This window comes from Abramis brama, assembly GCF_963993115.1.
Source record: "Abramis brama genome assembly, chromosome: 13".
Classification (NCBI taxonomy): domain Eukaryota; kingdom Metazoa; phylum Chordata; class Actinopteri; order Cypriniformes; family Leuciscidae; genus Abramis; species Abramis brama.
The window spans coordinates 22,883,070-22,906,820 of NC_139975.1; the positions used below are offsets into that span (position 1 = coordinate 22,883,070).

Sequence of the window (23,751 nt, forward strand, 5' to 3'; positions counted from 1 at the left end):
AGAGAGAGAGAGAGAGAGAGAGAGAGAGAGAGAGAGAGGATTAAGTTCACCTTTATTATTAATAATAAATAATAATAATTAATAAGAAATTGACTCGCTATTATTACAAAAGATTTACAAAAACATATACACACCAAAAAATAAATACAATTACCCTTTTCACCCTTTTTTTTAAAAACCCCAAAACGAATTCATTATCATACATTGTATGTAATACTTCATTTATTCCCCATAATTCTATAAACTTTGGTAGAGATTCCACCAACTTGTAATATGCATACTCCAACTCTAATTCGAGAAGCTACCAAACCTTAAAACATAGGCACAACGCTTATTGACCTTTGCCTCAACCGTCTGTTTTTCCTTGTCTTCCAAATAGCCAATTTTGCAGTGCCAAATACAATTTTTATTAAAACCGTCACATTTTTCTTTTGAAATTAATACTTTGCGCCGAAAATGACCAATTGAAAAAAGAAAACGAGAGAGAGAGAGAGAGAGAGAGAGAGAGAGAGAGCAAGTTGAGCAAATATTGAACCTTTTTAAAGTATTTAAATCTGACTGATATTAGTTAGTTCTGGATTATCTCATGGTAAAATATGCAAACACAGACAAGATAATTATCTAGATGAATTATATTATACAAAATCAATATGATGGGCTTGCATGAGCACAAATGTCTGAAAACTTTTGTATATAAATTGTTTTTAAACTAAATTTTATAGACCCCAATTTGAATAATTTCACATAAATAAATACAATATATATACACAAAAAAAAGAAGGAAAATACATATTTTACATTTCTTCAATACAAATTTTCAAAGAAACAAAAATCTAAAAGAATGCATAAATTAAAAGCTCTCTATATATTTATAAATACTTTTCCCCGCCATTTTGAAATCTCTTTCATGACATGAAAATTCTTGCAGAATTGATATCTCAGGCTGTGTATAGTCTATAATGGCTTGCTATACACAATGTAAATAAAGTAATTGTCTTGTTCTTTAATAAATTAAAGCAATAAATTGTGTTTGAATAGCTTAATAAAATTGTACACTTTCCGTTTGTGTTTCATGAATGAGGCTCAATGCTACGAGTATTTGGCCAGTGTTTTATAACAGAACGAGATAATAATGGAAATGTGCTCTATGTGAGATCAGCACAAGGTGCTCGGAAACCTCGGAAAAACCGTGTGGAAAAAGTTAACATTTATTTTGAAATAAAATGTAATGTTAATCTAATAACATTTAAAGGCGTCATGAATTTAGAAAACAAAACTTTCCCGTAAGTTTCAGAATTTCCTCGTTAATCTAATTTATTGAAACCAAGCTGCCCAAACAAGCCGTTTTGGATATTGTAACATTGTAACGTCATAGTGCGATGAAAGACCGCCTCTCAGAAGAAGATCAAAGCATACTTCTACATCATTGCCCATTTAACCCCGTCTACCAATCCACATGTTTCACGTAGTAGTAAATGCGAGAGACGTAAACACAGGATTACTGCAGCAACAAAACCATAGAGATGCTCTGAGGATTACAAGATGTTTTACAGTGCCAAGTTGTGGAAAAACAGTCTTTGCCACCCTTGTGAGCCTAAGATTAAGAAAGCATGGATGAACATTATTTTTTACTAAGTTCCAGTCAGATCGTGTCAGTAAGACACTCATTTATTTTGCTTCATTTTACTGTGGATTCGTTTTTACAAAAGACACCGTTCGTCGCAGGCTTTTCAGAGAGACTGAAAATAAAAGATGATGCAGAGACGACTATATTGATTCCGACAGTAATGTCGCAACACAAGTGTGAGTAACAGTGTTTTTACAATGTGTAACTATTGCTTTGTCAGTTACAGAGTATTTATACTGTGGTGCCGCAGTGCATAGCCTATATTTTTCACTTTATCGAAAAAGATGAACGATAAATAGTCTGGCTATTTAATATATAAATAGGCGACTGTGTGACAAATGATGGTACATTCATTCATGATTCGTTTACATGAAACACTGTTATCCTGGATGCATTTGGATGATCCACCGTTTCGGTTATCCACCATTATCGTTATCCTGTCAACTATAACTGGTAACTTCAAGTCCTTAAACTTTATTTTGTATAAACATTATAAAAAAAAAATATAAAAAATGCAGTTCATGACCCCTTTAACGTAACTGTAACAATATATAATAACCTTTTTAAAGTTCTCTTAGTCTTCAAACCTATATGATATCAGATAAATGTGACCTTTAATAAAACCTAATGCTTAAGAAAAAATAAAGAAATGATATCCAATAAGACTGTTTCGAACAAAACAAAAACGCAAACTCTCATTAGCTCAATGATAATTCAAGAAAAAGGCAGAAAATCTGCTCTGACTGTCCCTGCTGTTTTGGCTTGTCTCTATTTTCGATCTGAACTAGTCTGGCCTTCAGCAATTTTCCAGTTTATCTGGAGTGTAACAAATCCTGACCGTCAACGTTGACTGAACAGATGGTATTTAACCCAATCAAAAGTTCACGAAGAAGATTCAAAGCATGTGTTCCCAAGCTGTGGTCCACAACCTTTCACTGAACCCATTTTGGTGCAAAATGCTTCATAACAACGGATCCAACAATAGTTGGCGATTGTGTCCGGTCACATTTAGACCAGTGTCAGCTCTGAACAAACACTACAGCTTCACATGCAGATGAATATCACACGATGAATGACACTTACCTGTATTATAGTGCTTGGTGCAGTAGCGCAGATCTTTCTCTTCCTTCAGTATAAACTGAGGTAACGTCAGTCCGTCTGCTACCTGCACGGCTCCTTTCTCGTCCCACTCAAATATAAGATCATTCATCGTGTAGCCAACTAGTGGAGGAAAGATGAAACAATAGCGTTGTCCGTGACAGCGAAAAAAAGAGCTTCATTTGGTCTGAAATTGGCACCTATTTTAGCGAATCGCCCACTTCACACCTCTAAAAGAAACGATCTAAACATGCATTTCTTGAAAAAACAATAATATATAGTATATAATAGGGGTGTAACGATACCCTCATGTCACAATTCGATACATATCACGATACGATATTATTGCGATACTCCCAGACATATGATGAAAGGTTAACAAAAAATGTACTGTTGCTTTAAATGCTAAATTTGGTATTACATTGGGGGTGTAAATGAATAGGCTTGAATAGGTGCTGGTAACCCAATGCAACGGACAATGGTGACACCAGAATAAAAATATTCAATATTCAAGCTTAAAATACAGAATTATTTTAGTCAAATATGAGTGCACTCTGTCACTGACTAGATATATTTAAAATAACGTAGGCCACTTTTTACTGGTAGCATAAGAATTTGGCAATATCAGGACTCCCATTGCATTATTATACATTATATTCAACATTATAGAAGTTTAATGTAGTACTGACACTAAAACTCTGAAAACTTAAAGAAAACACGATGTATTGTTACACCCCTAGTATATAACGTCAAAATGTGAAACAAAAAGCACCCACTATAATCAAAGCTAGTGCAATTGTCTGCATTGATTTTAACGGGAGAGATATATGTTAAAATGTTACATAACCACCAAACCTGCGTCACCATCCGTCACCCACAAATAATTTGCTCGTAATTTTCAAAATGCTTCAGTCAAACAAAGTTTCCCCTGCAGAAATGCGCTATAATTTGGCAAATCTGAGAATCAATAGTAAATAACAGAAATCTGTAATGGCAGGAAGGGCCGGAGTTGGCTTGTGCTTGAAGCGTCTCTCTGCTGACTGCTGAATCTACTTGAAGGCGGCCTTAAATCACTACGCTCTTCATCTGCTGGTGCCAGCCAGTACAACATCCATCTCTGCACCACTGAATAAATCCTCGCCATCTGGCTGAAAGGATCAGGGCATACTTACAGCTCTCCAGCTGCATTATACAGGTCTGCACATCCATAGGGAAATTCTTCAGGTCCATGGGGCAGGCCAGAATCAGTGTTATTCTGAGAACAACAACACCCGCGATCAGCAACAAACTCCACAACAGATCCAATTAGACAGCTCTTATTTTCTTCCTTTTCCACTGGTCAAATTTAAAGGAACAGTTCACCCACATCAGTATTATTATTTTTAATATTATTAGATTTTTTGGATTTTCCGTTTTCATTTTACTTGTTTTAGTAGTTTTTATTTATTTAGTTTTAGTCATTTTAGTATTTAAACTTATTTCAGTTAGGTGTCAAGGCAACATTTCTAATTTTCATTTAAATGAAAATTGCCCTCAAGTTGTTGATGGGCTCCATTGACTTCCATTGCATTTTGTTCCATACTATGGAAGTGAATGGGGTCCATCAACTGTTCGTTTGCCAGCATTCTTCAAAATATCTTCTTTTGTGTACAGCAGAAGAAAGAAATCCATACAGGTTTGGAGCAACTTTGAGTGAGCAAATAATGACAGAATTTTCAAGTTTTTGATTTTACATCTAACATTTATATTTTATTAGATTTAAATGATGCAAACTAATTTTAAGGGTTTATTTTCAGTTAACAATAACACAGCACCCAATAATTACAATTCCGTCATTATTCGCTCACTGTCATCAGTTGCTTTTCACGAATAATGTCCACCGCCACAGCAGCTCTCAAATGAAATATGTTGTGGTTCGTTTTGGTTTTACGAGACGCCTGGTTATGAGACACTGGAGAACCAATAACGTTTGATGTTATTGATGTCCAACCTGAAGCACAGGTGCCAAATATGATTTGAGAGCTGCATCAGGGGTGACGATTATCAGTGAATAACTTAAATTTTATTCTGTTCCTCACTTCAGACGACTTAAAATATAGTGCAGGGGTTGTATTACAGACCATTTCTATAGTGCCTTTTAAAGCTTGTGGTCACTATGAAGTGTTATTTTATGGAAATAACAGCATACAGAATTGGAATGACATAAGGATGAGGAAAAAAACTGAGATTTTACAATTTTAGGTGGCTATCCCTTTAAGAAATGCAACCAAACTCTATTAAATCTATGATTATTAACTCTGCCTCATATGATCCTAAAGCTAGATAAAGAAGCAGCCCAGTGCAGAGCTCTGATTCGAGGCCGTATTTACGTCACTATCAAAAGATAGTGGTTATTTACCCGAAATGTTCAATTTAACTGTGCACTGTGGTTGGTGCAATTTAGAGAGAGTTCACAGCTAAGACTGAACTGATCTGAAAGGTTCATTTGATGGTGTCAAGTTAAGAGACGTGGCTTCCCAATCCACACAGCTATTCTCACCACAACCCCAGTCCTCTTTAATGCTACAATGATAAGACATAAAGTGAATTTGGAAATTGGAAATGTGCCAAGAAGGATATATTATATATTTTTTGCTTTAAGCCATTTCATTTTTTAATAATAAAGTACCACACACAATTTAGCAAACATGCTGTGCAGTCTATAATAGAAGTCTAACAGTGTATAATTTCATCAAGATACACTACCGTTCAAAGGTTTTGGGATTTTTTTTTTTTTAACACTAGAAGTGCCATGGCGGTCATTTTGACCATTTTTAATTTTATATCTGCAATAACTTTGTTGAAAAAATAAATAAAATCCTGCTGGTACCTGACTTTTCCTAAAAGTGTCTGTATTTTCATTTAAAATGTTTTTCATATAAATTACACATAAGGAAGAAAAAAATAAAAAAAATTCCACAACAAATCATTTAAATGTAATGATATTAAGAACAGAACAAGAATGAAAAAATAACTATAAACAAGCCAAAATGAAATACTTTATAAGCGAAAGTGAAAGTAAGCGGCGTAACTCTCTAATTAGAATCAAAATGTTTCAACATTTGCAATGTATTTGGATGGTAAACTATTCTTTATTATAGGCTTTGTACTTCACTCATGTTCCAATATCAACGGAAAAAAATCGCCCTCTTCACATGCGCAAAATGGTACGAATTGTACTAGGCTACTGACTATATAAACAGAGCAGTGGAATTTTTGTATGTTAGGTTGACTATTTTATTATTATATTTTATTATGGCTATAACGAACAGGCTGCAATGTCAAGATTGCAATGCTGGAATATGGTATGTGTGTGTGTGTTTGTGTGTGTGTGTGCGTGTGTGTGTGTGTGTGTGTGTGTGTGTGTGTGTGTGTGTGTGTGTGTGTGTGTGTGTGTGTGTGTGTGTGTGTGTGTGTATGTGTAAGGCGCGGGCGCGATCGAACAGTGGAAACATGAAAACATAGGCTACTCCGTCATTTTGTCTACGGATATTATTTATTTATAAATGTATAATTAAACTTGTTTAAATGTACAGTTTGGTGTTGTTTTGTTTTTAAAAGATATCCTAATACAATAAATGCATTAATCTCTCAATTGCGTATTTATCATTAAAGATATAGAGTTTGGAATCCAGCGGTCAAAATGACCGCTTGCGGCAGTTCTAGTAGTTATGGAATTCTGGCACTTCTAGTGTTAAATGTGTCTCTTTATGCACACCAAATCTGCATGTATTTGATCAAAAATACAGTAGAAACACTAATATTGTGAAATATTATTACAATTTAAAGTAGCTGTTTTCTATTTTAATATATCTTATAATGTAATTTATTCCTGTAATGCAAAGCTTAGTTTTCAGCATAACTCCAGTCTTCAGTGTCACATGATCCTTCAGAAATCATTCTAATATGATTATTTGACGCTCAAGAAACATTTCTTATTATTATCAATGTTATAAACAGTTGTGCTGCTTAATATTTTTGTGGAAACCGTGATACTGATGATTTATTTTAGGACTCTTTGATGAACAGAAAGTGTTATTTAAAAAATAGAAATCTTTTGTAAAATTATAAATGTTTTTATTGTCAATTTGTTGCATTCTTATGTTGCATATGTTTTATAAAACCTAAGACAAAATATATTTATTGATAATTTTTTGTTACCCATTACATTTTTCTAAATAATGGTGTTTTTTTTCTTTTTTTTACATTTTGCTGACAATTCTATAAAATGCTGTTTAATGACAGGTTCCATTGCACCAACTTACCCCATATAGTGTGACAACATGGTCCACTACTGAGCCATGTTATCACAAAAGGTCAAAGTGTGTTTAATGAACTGTATGTCTTTTTTTAAAGAGCACAAATAAATCAATCCACCCTGAGAAACATGGACGGCAATAAAGCTGGTGTGACAACTAGCCCCGGTTAAGTGTACAAACACACCGTATAATGTATTACTGACAGCATTAGATTATATATTGCACTCTCACCTTATACTGTACAAAACATTCCCATTTTTGGAGATCCGCAAAAGCTTGTTGTCAGTGGTAACCTCATGGAAATTAGCTCCCTTTTCATTGGCAAAGAACAGATCAGGTTTCCAAATGGAGTCCAACATGGAGGGATCAAGGTCAAGGGAGTCATCGGGATATTCGCTGTAGGCCAGCCGAGGGTCATTCCACTGCTGTCTCAGGAAAATGTTCACTCTGTAATCCTGTGGCACACAAAGACAGCCATGCCAACAGATCAGAGGTGAGCAAGAGACGCCAGCACATTTTATAAGCTAACATCAGGTTCAAGAACCAGTGAAATTTCACAAGGACATGCTTTTTTTTTTTTTGCTAAGGTAAATTTGGCATCGTCTCACTATATATTTAGGTTGAGATAATTGTTATTCGTGAAGGCAGACCGCCCGGTGACATGGCCGATGCGTAAAAGCAGACACCGTAAAGCAGTGGCATTTCGCCCCAACACACTGCCATAATTGTCAATTCTTCTCCAAAACGGGCATGCAGTTATATCATTTCAGGGAGACCATTAAACTGTCTGGGCAGAAATGTACCTTGAGATGACTTGGGATGATCCGCATGGCACGAAATAAAGTGGATGACCTTTGCAATGGCAATCAGCTACAACATGCAAGGACATTTCAGGGCAATTATCCTAATGTATGGTGACCGGTTCATCCCAAGGATTTCGAAATATTTTGATGGAGGAGAATCATCTGTCCCAGGTTATTAGATTTGCCTCTCGGAGAGCACAGGAAAAGAACTAGTCCCATCGATTTTACTTTGTCAATATTTCTCCTTTATGATAAACAGCCCACGGTCATTGTAGACACAAAATGAACCCTGCGAAAACAACAGAGCGATGCATAGCGGCTTCATTACCAGTAGCATTATCTCCAAATCACTCAGGCGTTATGTAAACACATCTGTTCTTTTCGTCAAATGCCTATTACACACATTTAACGTCACAGAAACCACGCATATATATGGCAAAATTAGTAAAACTTTTTGCTCTTGTCTACAGTGATTTTCAGACATCCATTGCTACAACAAAACAGGGCGCCTGCAGTCAAACACTCCCCTTCAAACGTACAGCTAGTTTCCGACAGAATGATTTTGCAAACAAGCGAGGAGTGGGCGCACATTCATCAGCGCACACACAACTTTTTTTCCCCTTTCTGATTTGATTTCTCTAGGCTAAGGAGAGTGATTTATGGCAACAACCCACTCATAATGCGATTCAAGCCCAAGGCCAGATCCTATCCTGACGGTGACATATTAGAAAAAGTTTGCATGACTCTCGCGCGCCCAACTCTGCTAACAAATGACGGACGTTGAAATTTACACATTCGCTCTCACTTGCTTCCTCAAGAAAATGAAAGAGCTGCCGAGATAATTAAATAGCCACTCGCCTCTCCCGTGGGCCCCTTGCCTTATAAAAAGGGTAAACAATTAGGACGGCGAAAGGCCGGGGGGAACGACAGTCTCAGTAGTGGCCGGAGTCGGTCGGATCATTACTGGCTGAAACATTGTTCTTGACTGCCCTATAAGCAATAAAGATTTATCGATATCGCTCGCGTTACCTGCTCCTGCCCCTCCACCTCGCCGCCGCTTGCTCAGTGTGAACACGAGCATGAGCAACTCGGATCAATTCCGCTGGTTATGGAAGAAAGAAAGAGTGGAAAGCACTGCATTTGTTCTGCTTGAGGGGGTTTTGCAAGCTGTTGAAGTTTTGGACCTGCTCAGCTGGTGCCAAACAGGAAATCTTGGCATTACAAGATATTATTTCGAAGAAAAAAAAAAAAAAAAAGTGTAACCTTCACCTGGTCAACAGTTGAAAATGTCTTTCGATTGCATTTGCCTCCATGTATCAATACATTGAAAACACATTAAAAACTATATTGCCCCAGAGGTATTTGGCATCTGATCAATAAAACTATATAAATGTGAAAGTCTGGCTTTGGGTGCACATATTAAATTCACTGTCTTTCATTATCATAAAAAGAGTGACCATTAAGTCCCATTGACCCCAAGCATGATAACTATAAATAACTATTTTAGCATTCACACCAATGGCAGAAAAATTCTGAGCTCTTTAAAGTCGGATGGATGCTGATTGGCTGTCAGTGTTTTTAATCGCAAAAAATAATTCTGAAAGTGTTTTCTGAATCGTTTTTGTTATAGTTGTGGTGTGGACTTTACTATTCGGTCACACTTGATTTTAATGGTCCACTTTAGACATTCTAAGTAACTTTGCAGCTATATGTCAACTACTAGTCATTGGATTATTGGTAGACTTTCAGCTTAATATCTGCTAATGCTTTATTTTGATGGTCCACAACAGAGACTCTACTGACTATAAGTAACACTACTAACAGTCTACTTAAACTCTAATGACTGGCAGTTGCAAAGTTACTTATGGTTAGTAGAATGTCTAAAGTGGACCATTGAAATAAAAGTGTGACCCACTATTCTTACAGAATTAGAAAGATTATCATTGAATTATTATTATTATTATTATATACTTAATAGTTATCGTGATCATCCTTGGTGTGAATGGGCCTTTGCAGCGGGGTCCAAAAGTCTTAGACCACATCCAAACTCTGGATTTTAATTAAAACCTTGAAATAAACAGAAAAAAAAACTAAGCTAAAGAAGCATATTTAAATTTATGTTAATTTTTCAGTTCAGCTTCTCTTTCACTTTTTTTATGTTAATCATAAGTACTAATTTATTTTTTTATTCAATTAGAAAAATGCAAAGTTTTGGAGCCCGCTCATCTGAATTTTTTTCTTCACCAAACCGTTATAGGGTTACATATGCATAAGTTTTATCAATATACTCACCATTGTTGTTTCAGCAATAGATCCAAAACTGTTAATAAAAATGTTGCATGTTACGTTCACAGGTGGACCTGTGGAAAAAAGAAAAGAGAAAAACAACAAAACAACAACAACAAATAAGTCAAATGATACTGATAAAAAAAAAAAACAGGTTATCCTCCAAATTTTAATCTTACCAAAATTTAAACCTATTCCTTAAGAATCAACTACAAATACTAACCAAAACTTACCTGCTAACTGCTAAATTAGCACATTTTAATTGACTTCAAGCATGTAAATCTTTTTAAGATCCATACATTGCCTTAGCTTACAAAACAAAGATGCTGTTAAAATAAGGAGTGATATGGTTTATTAGACTAATCATCCCAAAGAGAAAGGATGTTGAGGTGAGTCTTCTGTGAAGACAAGGGCCAACAGTATTATTATTAGGACAGAACAAACCCTCAAAGGGAAGCCATTGTTCCTCCCATTTCTGTTTTAGAAATATTGGAAGTAAATATCTTATGCTGGTGCACAACTGAAAACCTGCAGTCAAAGAGACAGATGTATACGTCTGAACAGAAAGCATACTTCTGCTGTTAAAAAACGAACAAAAAACAAGCGATCCATCACATATGGCTCTGTAAACACAGAGAGGGGGATATTTGGAGTGACACGGCGCTCATGGCCTCGTAAAGACCCTGTCAGGCGGCTCCAGACTTCTGATTCGGTTAGATACAGAGCTGCTGAACAGAATGGAGAAACCCTGAACCCAATTTCTCTGCCTGCTGACGAGCCACACGCAGCATCCTAAGGTGCTGAATGAGTAGATTACTGGAAAGAAACATATTGCAATCTGCAAAGTCTTGCACAATTTATTAGGCATTCTATAAGGCTGCGAAGTGCAATCCCCAAGAAAACTATTACCTGGAAATAAATTTACCTCATGTATGATTTGACAATTTTACACATGATTGTATAGCGCTGCGCCATCAGAAATGTCTTAATTGACGAACAGATCTTAGATGGTCAGGGTAGTGCCATATTTAATTTCAGACAGAAATGAATACGAAGCTGTGAGGAATAGAAATACAGTGCGTTTATTTGTACTGTTTAACAACAAAAAACTGTATGTAGATTAAAAAAAAATTGGAAAAATTCCTGGATCTAGTATCTTTACAATACTGTATGTGCCATTGTAGAGAAGACTAAGTCACAGCCTCATTTCCATCCGTGTTACATGCAATATGGCGTCAAACCTGACTAAGGCCTATATTAGGGCAGGAACAACATGTCAATGTAATCGATTATGTTCATTACGCACTGTTTATGCTCATCCCTAATCCCCTGTCACGCTTCACACAAAACTCATTCTAACTAGCCATTAGCATCTGCTCTAGAGTTTTATTTTGTGTGAAACATGACAGGGGATTAATAGGGATGAACATAAACCGTGCGTAATCGACGTAATCGTTACGGCGACACGTTGTTCCAGCCCTAGTCTATATCTTAAATGTGCACAACACCTGTGTTTCAAAATCTAGTGAGCAGCCTCACTGCCTGCCTACAAAGGCAGCATCCTAACCATAATCAAATGGATTTGTGACATTCCAGACGCAATACAATAAGCATTCTGCATGAAAGACTCAACTCACAATTGATTTCAATAGTTTGACATTAGCATGTTGCTAAGCTAACAGCACAATTCTCTAACGAGCATAACAATAAGTAGTTGAGCGTAATTAATTTTTGTGCGCAACGTAATATTTAATTTTAATCGAAAGCATTATGTATAAGTCAACTTTGTCCGCCATCTTGTTTTTCATTCGTTGTGGTACATTATCGTTCTTTGTGATGGCCACGCGATGTTGCCTCAGAATTTGGCTTAAACAAAGTATCTTAGCAGAATTCACTTGCCAACCTTTTGAACCAGACTTTGCCTTCGTATGCGGTTCACTAGTTTTGGAACTGGCTCAAATTGTATCATATTATCAGGCAGTTCCTGTTTGAGCCTCTATATAGTGTCAAGCCCCATAGTTGCTCTTGGCTTATTCCTTCCACTGGGTAGTATTATACTGGCTGTAATCATTTGTCTGTTCTTGGCTTTCCTTGCCGTATGTGACGCAGCACAGAGGAAATCTAATGTCCTCAACCCCCACTGCAGTTCATTTGTGAGCCCAGCCTCCAATAAGGAGAGGAGAAAGAGAAAGACAGAGCTCATTAACTGTCAGGAAAGGGTGAGTCATCGCCAAGAATGATTTGCTTTGCCATGTTTTTGCCCAAACAATCTGCGCCCTGCTCTCCTTAGAGAAGCTCACTGCAGAGGGAAGCAACCACCAGCGAAGGGACGTTCAGGTTATTTATACATTTTTCACTCAGCTGTCCTTCCCAGCAAATCAGACCTTAATTTCTGAGCCGTGCCTCCACTCTCATCTCGTAGAGGTGACGGTAGTTTAGAAGCCTCACACGTTTCACTGCGCTTCTCTTTATTACACAGACACAAACAGGACAAGCGAGTCGCTAACATCAGCCTCGTCTTTCCTAGAGATGAGCTCATCAGAGACAGAGAAGGAGAAAGTGAGGGAAGAGCGTTTTCCCGTACTGTATTGACGTTGCACAGTTAAGTATTTACGAAGAAAAATCTAAACATTCAGAGAGTCATTACTGTGATTAATTCCATGCATAAACAGAACAATCATTAATCAAATGTCCCTTGGGTAAGTATAACCTCGTTAGAAAGCCCATAAATTACGTGCTTCCCACCGAACAGAAGAATAAAAATAAAAAAAACAGTTATCCAAGGGACCAATTACTTCTTCATAAACCAACAACCACTACTCATCTTTACAGTTAGCAGTTTATAGTCATTCATTAACAAGGTTCATGACTAAACTGATCAATACCAGAGTGAGTCCATCTCTTTACCTAGCAGCAACCGGAGAATGATACAGCCTCAAAAGCCATTATTCTGTTTTACACTGGTCAGCTGGAGGGAAAATGGCGCGCAAGATGTTATCCCCCAGAGGACACTCTCAATAAGGGAGCAAAACAGATTTATTACACACAACGGGCACTTAAGATGCCTCCCAGGTAAGTGGGCCACCACAAATGAAAGTGTCTGATATAAATAAAGAAAGCTTAATGATATTGCTCATGTTAAAAATCGAGCTGCTCTCAGCAGAAATACAATGGCACAGAGACATTAAATATTTATATGGCTATGGCTGTACCGATATGGTTTTGGCAAGGCAGTTTTCAACTGAAGTGAGATCCACTGGTAACAAAGGGACAGCAACGTGCCCTACCAGCCTTTCCATGTTAGCACACCTCACTGAATCAACACCGGGGCAAATGTCAAGGGCTTCCTCTTACTCCCCATACACTGACATGGGCTGATGCTGAGTAAATCTATTGGCATGGGGCAATTTTCAATTTGCGCTGCTCTAGTTACGGTGATAGGGTAAAAAAAAAAGGTGTTAAGCGCCAGCAAAGGAGCTAGGGCTGGACCCGAATATTAGAATATTCGTTCGGTGGGTTGGTAGGCCTATTCGATTTGAAAATTTGACATTCGAATATTCAGGGGGGGGTTTTTTTGCACACCTGGGATCCCCCACGAAACGGTTCTCACTCGCGCTTGAATAAGGCCGGCGACACACTGGCTGCGTGGCGTGAGCGTCTCAGCTGTTTTATTTCGGCTCCCATGTTAACAGGTTGGAGTTTGCACACTGCCTGCGTGAGACACGCGGAAAATGCGTGCATGCTAGAAATAGAACCGACGCCTAACTGCAACGGGAGTGTTCTCTGGCTAGAGCAGAACAGCGGAGTTTGTATTGACCGAAGTGCAGGAGTTTGTATTGACCGAAGTGCATGCCTGAGTTTGTGTTTTGGGTTAAGCTGCGTTGCTTTGACATTGTGGAAAATAGAATAATAGAAGCAAAATGTATTAGCCTTTTTACCCGTTATTATCAATCTAAATTAATCTCGTGTTTAATTTAACTTAATTTCGTTTTTCTTTATTTAAATTTCGTTTTTCTTTATTTAAATTTCGTTTTTTCTTTAAATTTCGTTTTTCTTTATTTAAATTTCGTTTTTTCTTTAAATTTCATTTTTCTTTATTTAAAGGAGAAGTTCACTTTCAAAAAAACTTTTGCTGATAATTTACTCACCCCCATGTCATCCAAGATGTCCATGTCTTTCTTTCTTCAGTCGCAAAGAAATTAAGGTTTTTGATGAAAACATTCCAGGATTTCCCCCCATGTAATGGATTCTATTGGGACCCAAACGGTAGAAGGTCCAAATGACAGTTTAAGTGCAGCTTCAAAGGGCTTTAAACGATACCAGACGATGAATAAGGGTCTTATCTAGCGAAACGATCGGTCATTTCCAAAATAAATAAAAAAGTTTAAGTTTTATAAGCACAAACGCTCGCCTTGCTCTGTTCTGTGATGCGCGTTCGTGACGTCACGTAATACGCAATTACGTTGAAAAGGTCACGCTTGACGTGTTTACGAATGTGCGGAAGGAGGACCATATACACATTTTCAAATGTATTTGTGTCAGTTTATCGTTTAAAATGCCCATTTCGTGTGCGTATCCTCGGTGTTTTAATATTAAAAAGCCAAAAAGAACATTTTCTTCAGGACAGAAATTTTTCAAGCGTGACCTTTTCAACGTAATTGCGTAATACGTGACGTCACGAACGCACATCACAGACCAGAGCAAGGCGAACATTTGTGCTTATAAAACTTAAACTTTTTTATTTATTTTGGAAATGACCGATCGTTTCGCTAGATAAGACCCTTATTCATCGTCTGGTATCGTTTAAAGCCCTTTGAAGCTGCACTTAAACTGTCATTTGGACCTTCTACCGTTTGGGTCCCAATAGAATCCATTACATGGGGGGAAATCCTGGAATGTTTTTATCAAAAACCTTAATTTCTTTGCGACTGAAGAAAGAAAGACATGGACATCTTGGATGACATGGGGGTGAGTAAATTATCAGCAAAAGTTTTTTTGAAAGTGAACTTCTCCTTTAAATCTACCCTTTACTGTGTCAGTAATTTGTTAGTCAGAAAAATATTAGACTACCTTAAAAGTATTGCTTAATTTAACAGACCTGTTTTATATCACTAGTGCAGTGTCCATTCTCGGAGCATATTAGCCCTGCCCGCGTGAGGTGCGCCGCTTCCCGCTCGCGCTGTTCTGTAGCTTACTAAAAGTTTATTAATTCTGAATGTGTCGCGTCTCGTGTGTCCGTCTATATTGCACCAAATGCAACACTGCACTTCCTTGTGAAGTCGGTTGGATGAACGGTTCTCGAAATAATAAAAATGCAAACGGACATACAGACACATAGAGATTCCTGCCTTTATTAGAGAGAAGAATATGTTCAGCACCCTCTCTCTCCGAAGCTTCGGATATTCGATGTTCATTACTACCGAAGCTTCGAAGCTCAAAAAATGGTATTCGGACCAGCCCTAGAAGGAGCTGAGCTTCTTTATGAAGAGTGAAATGGGGAAAAAAAACAAATAAATCATGTATCTACATAATCCAAAATCCATTTCTGTTGAGATTTTGTTGTTTAATGTGATTTATTCTGATGTGAAGAGATTTACAGTACAACAAAATCAAAATAATACAAAAAAATATAGTATAGAAACATATAAAATAAAGTATAGAATACTATAAAAAAAGAATATATTACAGATGACAACAAAAATGATAATATAATATAGAATACCTCAAATAGAAGTTTCTGAATATCAAAAACAGAATGCTGTATTACCATACTACAGAATATAGTAGAAAATAGTACAAAAACCATACTATACTATGGACCACTACTAATAGAATACTACAAAAAGAACAGTATAGAATAGTAGGAAAAAAATAATACTATCAATCAATCAATCAAATCACATTTATTTACATAGCACATTTAAGAACAACACACGTTGGCCAAAGTGCTTTACATACAGCCCAACACATACAATCTAAGATTATAAAACAAAGTATAAAACAATTACAAAAATTATTTTACACTAGAATTATTATATACACTAGAATATTATATAAAAACACAATGCAGTACAGAATAGTACAAAAATAGACTACAAAAAAAATATGCTACAGAATAATACACAAACAGAAACTATATTAGGCTACTTAAAAATCAGTATTTTGTGAACAGTTTTTTTAATTCTGTCATCCGGTATCGCAGACTCGCTCTCTCGTTTCATACAAACGCAGCTGCTGCCATTTTGCGACAAATGTTTTGTATACTGTAATGGATTATTAGATAACACACAGGTACCATTTTAAAATGGTTTCATCTCAGATCAATATCACTTATCCCCATAATTATTAATGTGGCGAAATGCTGTGTAATAAGTGGTATGACTTTACCGTATCCCTTAAATGTCCGTCTAGTTGGAACTTGTCGCTTGCTAGTCCCGTCCTTCGGATGAGATGTTAAACCGAGGTCCTGACTTTCTGTGGTCATTAAAAATCCCAGGATGTCCTTCGGAAAAAGAGTAGGGGTATAACCCCGGCATCCTGGCCAAATTTGCCCAGTGGCCTCTGTCCATCACGGCCTACTAATCACCCCCATATATACTGATTGACTTCATAATTTTGTCTCCTCTCCACCAATAAGATGGTGTGTGGTGGCCGTTCTGGCGCAATAGATCTAACGAGCCGTAAATGACGATAACAGTTTGAAGTTGTCAATGCTGGCAAATGACCATGGTATAAGCGTGATAATCCATGGCTAGCTGTGCATTAAACTATTTTAATGCACCTCTGCTTCGCGTCGGGTGGTTATTTGCCTCCACGTCGCGCTTAATGCACAGCTAGCCGTGGATTATCCCATACATATAGAAAATTACAAAAAAGCAAAATACTCTTTTAGAGTACTACAAACACAGAGCACAATATAGAATAAAAAAATAATACATAAACAGAATATAGTATAGTACAAAATATAGTATAGAATAGTACACAAAAAAACAACAAAATATTATACTAGAATAGCACAACAGTACAAAAAACAGAATATAGAGTAGTAAAAAAACAACTAGAATACTACTAAAACATAATAGCATAAAATAGTACAAAAATAAAATATTTTTTCTTTGAATTCTACAAAAAAACAGAATATAGAGTGGTTAAAAAAGAGAACATTATATACTAGATTAGCACAAAAACAAACAAAACATTTTAAGCATAAAAAAATACAAAATGCCCTGCAATGTCTTAGCAAATTACTACGACAAAACGTTTGACAATTAACAATTTGACAATTAACAACATGTATGTCTGCCAACATTAAAAGCCGAGCCTGTTGTGCTTTATTGTATATTTGGATACCGTCGCCTTTTTGAACGTGTTTTTTGTGTGTAACAGGTATTGCGTGCCTTAAATTATTTTATAGTGTTATTGATCTGCCATAGACTTGTTAATGTATTTTCATGTTTGTATTTTAATGCTTTTTTACATCTTGGCCAGGGGACTACAGATGAAAAATAGCCTTTTGGCTAATTCTGGCTTTTTTTAACCATGTCTGTTCATGTGTTTTATGAAATTGCACTGTCCCCTCTTAAATAAACCAATAAAACAAAACAAAACAAACCTGGTTTATGCACATAAAAAGCAGCTATGTGGATCCCTGACTCAAACATCATTTTGCATTCTATGCATTTTCTACTTGAAACAACCCACTCCAACAAAACCAAATCCAGATTGGGCAGAAGTCACAGCCATCCATCACTCCAGGTTCGGTTCAGCTAGAGGCGACCCTAACCATTAAGGGGATTGTATTAAAATTCATAAGAGACGGACAGCGACGGCTCGGACGGGGAAAGATGCCTGAGCAGTGACAGCTAGTTTCAGAGAGAGTGTCTGAGTTAGCATTGTCACATGCCTATAAGTAATGACACACTGCTAAATTACCAGGATCTCTTCCTGCCCCTGAGGCTAGCATCACTGATAGGGGAAACATGACAGCCTTGGAGGAGGGAGGCTGGAGAGAGACATAAATCAATAGGAGGGCTGTGGCACTGAGTCCGGAATGGAGAATGAGTCGACTACAGTTTGATTACACTGGATTGCATGGGTAGCTTCAGCTACAGAACTCACGAGATTAAATGGTCAATATTACAGCGAAATTGATTCACACCGAGGTTAACTGATGGTTTTAATGATATGAGAGACTGTGTTTCCTTACACTCTGTGGCTATGCGTATGAAATAATTAGATTAGAGAATAGAGATAAGAAGGAAATTAGATTAATATGATGAATCTCTAATAAACTGGCCGACATCTCGGCTGGACTAACGATGGCACTGAGCTTCCTACCGTCCAATCCGGATTTCACTGGCCATTATATTGAAATGCTGTTAGAGTTATTTACATATTTCAGTAACATATACAGTCCTACCAGTGTTGGGGAGAAACTAGGTAAAAGTATTAAGTTAACGCTACTAACTTAAGCACTTTTTTTTTTTTTTAATAGTGTGAAAATAATTCAGTTGCTTTTACATTAACAAGCATTTTTTAAACTGTGTTTAAAATTCTACATATCTCTGTTGAGCAAATCAAAGGTAATAATCAAACATGCTCTACTAGAATGTCTTTTGCTTTCAAATAGAGTTAAAACATTTTAGCGAATATGTCTGTCTGTTATTATTATTATTATTATTATCATCATATTATTATATAGTTTGAAGCTGTCAGGCCATTTGCTAATATTGCTCCTTTTAACTTAATATATATATATATTTTATATATATATATAGCTTTTTTGTTAGCAACTTGTGGTGTATCTAAGTACTTTTTCTAAAGAATAGCTAGAATAAAGTAAGAGTTTAACTACTTCCAATTTTGATTAGCTTGTAGAAAAACTATTTTAAAATAACTTCTCCAACAGAGTTATTACTTAAAAATGAGTAATGGAAATATTGTATGGAAACGAAATTTCCTTGTGACTTCCTAATGAACTCGTTCTTCACTACAATGATCTGTATATTGGATGCGTAAAGGACAAAATGTGTGCAATATAAAAACAAACACTCTGAATATTCATCATCTGATAAAAAAAACGCTGCATCCCTGACAAATTAAATATATAATTTTCAAACACATCTACAACCTGCTACTTCAAGTAGAAACCTTACATGGTCATGATTAATTTCGTTTAAGGTACCAAGGCATGAAAAACTCACAAACAACATGACTAATAACTAACTATAACTATAAATTAACATACAAACGACCATTACGGTTCTTAACACGCTGCTAATATATGCATACGATACACATTAAACATACTGCAGACATATTTTAGAGCACACACCAATAGCTAGCAGTAATCTCAGCTGGGATAAATGATGATTAAACGTTGCGCGATAAATGCAGAATAATACTCTAATGTGATTTGTGGATACTCCTCCTATGATCATTCATTCGAGAACACTGGAGCCGTGACAAACATCCAGAAGGCTTCACATTAGTCTACATAAAGGGAGTGAGCTGTGTATATAATGCCCGTAATAAAGCTAAATAACAGGGCTCTAATAAGAATCTACCGGCAGCGTTCGACCCACAGGACTGGAGCTGTATCTCTCCAACCTCAATAGTCACAAAAACAATATTACATGCACCACCGGGACAACCGTACATCGGAATCAAATATATTATTTGAATACAATATCTGAAACCATGGCTTGTTACCTAAAGCAACAACATTTGATTAGACGAATAACTGAGCGTCAACAGTTGTTGTTGTTTTTGTTCAGTCATATTTAGAAATTCATTTGTTCTCCCAAATTAATTATAATTTAAGCCAAGATCAGAGGGAAAATCAGTGGTGCACAGATTAAAATCGTGCCCGGCAACACAAAGCTTATCTTAGGGGTAAACCGGTACTAAATAGTGGCAGTCACAAAGTTCCAATGCTAAACCAACAACTGGAGGCTACACACAGAATTAAATAAGTAGTCATTTCCACAGCATGAGTAAAAGGAAGCTAATTAATAAATAAACGTAAGCTATTTTAAAATGCTTGCCTGAAGACCAATTACTCTGATCCTCCTATCAGTGAATAAAGGTCAAGAAATGATATCCAATTATACCAGAAAATATAAACTAATATCTCATGTGTCATTTGGTGTTATCAGTAAGCAAGCCATTTATAAAAAGATCAGACGCCCGTCTGATGTCAGTTGCATTGCGGGCAAATGCTTTAGTTATGTTACTCTCAACCATTAATAAAACACACAGATATCTTGAACTCATTATATCATTTAGCTGTTTCTCAGATGAGATATCGCCCGCTCATTGCATGAATCAATAAGCTTGTATAATCCTGGATAAATAAAAAGGAAGTACCTTTTTTGTGAGTACCATCCGATTTGGAGCCTTGTGGGTCTAATGAAAAAAAGATCAGGATTAATAACATGATATTCTAACAGCAAGATTTTTTTTCTTTTTTTTTTTTCTTTGCGGAACCAACAATAGAAAAGAAAAAAAAAGAAAAAACATAAGCAGCATGGCTCACGTATTCTACTTTACACTTGCCAACACTTTGAGCGTTGAAGTGTGTGGCAGGGAATATTGGGTGCTAAGGGCATACTAAAGGCAAGAGCAGGTAAGGAGGGATGCACTTATTCGTCCAAAACTTCAGAGCGGGCAGGACAAGAGGCAAAGCACTGAAATGAAAGAAAGGATGGGGGTTGCAATGCATATCTGGTCACGGGAGGCAGAGGTTAGCAAAATGCACGAATAGATGCAATACACTAGGAGGGAAAATGCAAAGACTACATGTCAAACTGGCTTCACTTTGAGTGTTACACAAACTGTAAAAAAGGATAATTGTTTTCAAGATTTTGTCTTGACCGGTAGATCAAATTGATTTGCCTGGCATTGGGTTGCAGGGCTGTGCAATACAAAAGGAATGGGAACTTACTTTGGGACCACAAAACAGCTCCCCCTTTTTTGTTGTTTTACAAAGAGAACCAATTTGGGGCATTTTCCCTAAATGTTTAACCTAGAAAACATACGTCAGGTCACAGTATTCCAGTCAGTTTCCTCAAAACCATACAGAAACTACTACAATCGTGTTTTTCTTGTACAGTTCTGTATGGTAATCACAAGGATAAAGATGCTCCTTATAAAACACTACCATGCACATTTGTGACCACAGTTATCGTGTGCAGTAATGCGCCACAGTTCAATCTATTCAGTTGAGGCAACAGCACCGTGGGTGGCCGTCATTTGTGTGTTACCCTAAACACAAATCACTCATCCACTGGATCCTAATTAACATACGCAAACATGAAATGTAGACGGGTGATTTGAGGACTTCAAAGTCCTTCCTTACTTCTTCAGCCCAACAGCATGTTCACCAATAACGCAGACGCCGACATAATCCAGGACTTCCCAAGAGGTTTATCCTTTGTGAAAGAGCTACGTTAACCATTCAATTCCCAGTCCCCATGACCCAGCATTGATTATCCCATCTAAAGCTCTTAGATAAATGATATTAGCGACAAATATTTTAGAGACGCCCACTTCTTTATCGGGTAGAGAACAGCTGATCCCTGTGCATTTCCATCACCAATCGTACAGAGCTAATATTAAGGAGGTCAGAGAAGACAAAAGTACATTAAAAGAAGAGATGTGCTATTCATACTTTAAATTGAAAACAGTTCTGAAAATGAAACCAGCGACGATTAACCTACTATTAGGGCATGAATTTGATACAAAACAATAGATCTACATAATAATCGCATATGCAGTTCTTAGGGGACATGACGTATTAGCCCTAAAGTTAAAGCATGTGATAATATTTAAACTATTGCTGTTAACGTTAAAGCATGCGATCATTTTTTTACAGTTTAACGTGTAAATTTTTTTAACGCAACAAGACAAAAGAGAACGCGAAAGACGCGCGTCAGTATCGTGCGCACATACGGCGTGCCATAATCGAGTTTTCTTTTGCTTTGAATGAACAATAACACACACGATTACGCTAAAATTTTCGTTTTGACTAGTGTTCTCATAAGAGCAGTCTTAAATAAGTTGAATAAAGTCTTAAATGAACGTAAAGACTTGTGAGAAACTGGGACGCGTGCGAGATCCGCATCATGTGCAGCAGCGTCAGATCTTAAAGCTGTCTGTCATTAATGTCAATCAAAGAACAAGTAGCAATTGAACAATTATTCAATTAAAATTACGTACGGATTATTAAATTCAATTTGATGGAATTTTACTATTAATTAAATTGCATAAATCTTTAAAAAAAGCTTACATTTTTGGTGTAGGCTCCTCCCACAAAACGTCATCGCTGTTTGCAAACACCCAAACGGTCTTTCTAATCTCAATCTAACCATCTTGCACAGTAAAAATTATTTTTATTGATATTGAGTATGTTCTACAAGCAAATGTCTACTTCAAAATTTCTGAATGTCAATGTTACTTGCCGTTTCTATGCAATTATTTGTGAAAAGTACTAGCAATTTCTGAGTGAAAATTGTTTCAACGTAAACCCTACACCAATTTCCCCCCCCCCCCCAGTTTGCAGACAGTGATAAATCGCTCTGGAGTTGCACGATCAAGTTCAAATGCGAGTAACAGAAGTTTTAAAATTACATTTCCATGGATGATTGTCTCTGCAGCCCTGTGAGAACTGGTACAATTTGTAGGCGATGAGCTAAAACGTGTATGAAAAATTAAAATCACATCTAACCTTGCTCTGTCTCGGTGTCATTTGATTGTTCTGTTGTGATGTTTCTTGAGGCCCGCAGCCCCCCCCCCCCCCCCCTCACAGATGCATTGCCTTCTTTCTCTACCCGCAAAATAAAAACGCAATTATCTAGCGCGATCCTGAGACGCTTCGTTACCCCCATGGTGGAAATACAGTTCATAGCATCTCTGAAAGCTTGCTTGATGTTACAAAATCATTTATAGCCACCTCTTAAAGCAGATACACACATTCTGCTGGGGATGCTTCTGCTCTCTGCAGATAACTTATCCGGTAGCTTCAAACATCACATAAGAAACACTCTTGATCAGGATTTCACTCATTTGTCATCATTTAAACCGAGTGAAAAGCATCTGTAGGTTCACCATTGCCGTTTGTATGTGAACGCTGCACCCCGACTCATTAGAGAATTCCCATTAATCCTATTAAAGTCCCATTAAGCATGTGCTGATAGCACCAAATTAACATCAAGCTCCACCAGCTACTAAAGCTTCAGTTCTGCACTTTACATGAATGAGGAGGAGATGCAAAGAGGTAACAGACACAATACAGGACATCCAAAAAGAAAAACAAAAAAGCAATCAGTAAATATACCGCAGCAGACTGTATATTTACAAAATGTACACTTGTCTCATCGAACCCATTCAGAAGCAAAGCGAAATAGTAATCAGAAAGTATTGCACTGATCATGACTATAATGCATCGTGGCAGCCGGTTTGAAACGGGACGGGAGGGAGACTGTTGGTGTACGGCATGGCGCAAGCAGCCGATGATTGTGCTATTTGGGCGGAATCTGTAGCACCTCGTGGCTGTCGGCCTCGTAGCTCCTCGCTGTGACTGATGAGAAGGGACAAGGTTAACGTGGGTACGGGAGGCGCAGCTGCATTCCAAAGCATT

At 37.0% G+C, this 23,751-nt stretch overlaps 1 protein-coding gene across 2 annotated transcripts in view; it reads right to left on the minus strand.

Annotated features, from left to right (window-relative positions):
- The window catches only part of glra1 (glycine receptor, alpha 1), a 57,243-nt gene that overhangs the window by 18,921 nt on the left and 14,571 nt on the right, over nucleotides 1–23,751 (minus strand). The window contains exons 3-7 of one of the 2 annotated variants that reach the window (XM_084133695.1): nucleotides 20,481–20,519; nucleotides 10,119–10,186; nucleotides 7,255–7,478; nucleotides 3,898–3,980; nucleotides 2,711–2,848 (exon numbers count right to left, since the gene is read on the minus strand). In XM_084133695.1, coding sequence (XP_083989821.1) covers nucleotides 2,711–2,848; nucleotides 3,898–3,980; nucleotides 7,255–7,478; nucleotides 10,119–10,186; nucleotides 20,481–20,519 — 552 coding nt within the window. The remainder of the gene's footprint in view (nucleotides 1–2,710; nucleotides 2,849–3,897; nucleotides 3,981–7,254; nucleotides 7,479–10,118; nucleotides 10,187–20,480; nucleotides 20,520–23,751) is intronic. The other variant, XM_084133696.1, reaches the window with a different exon arrangement.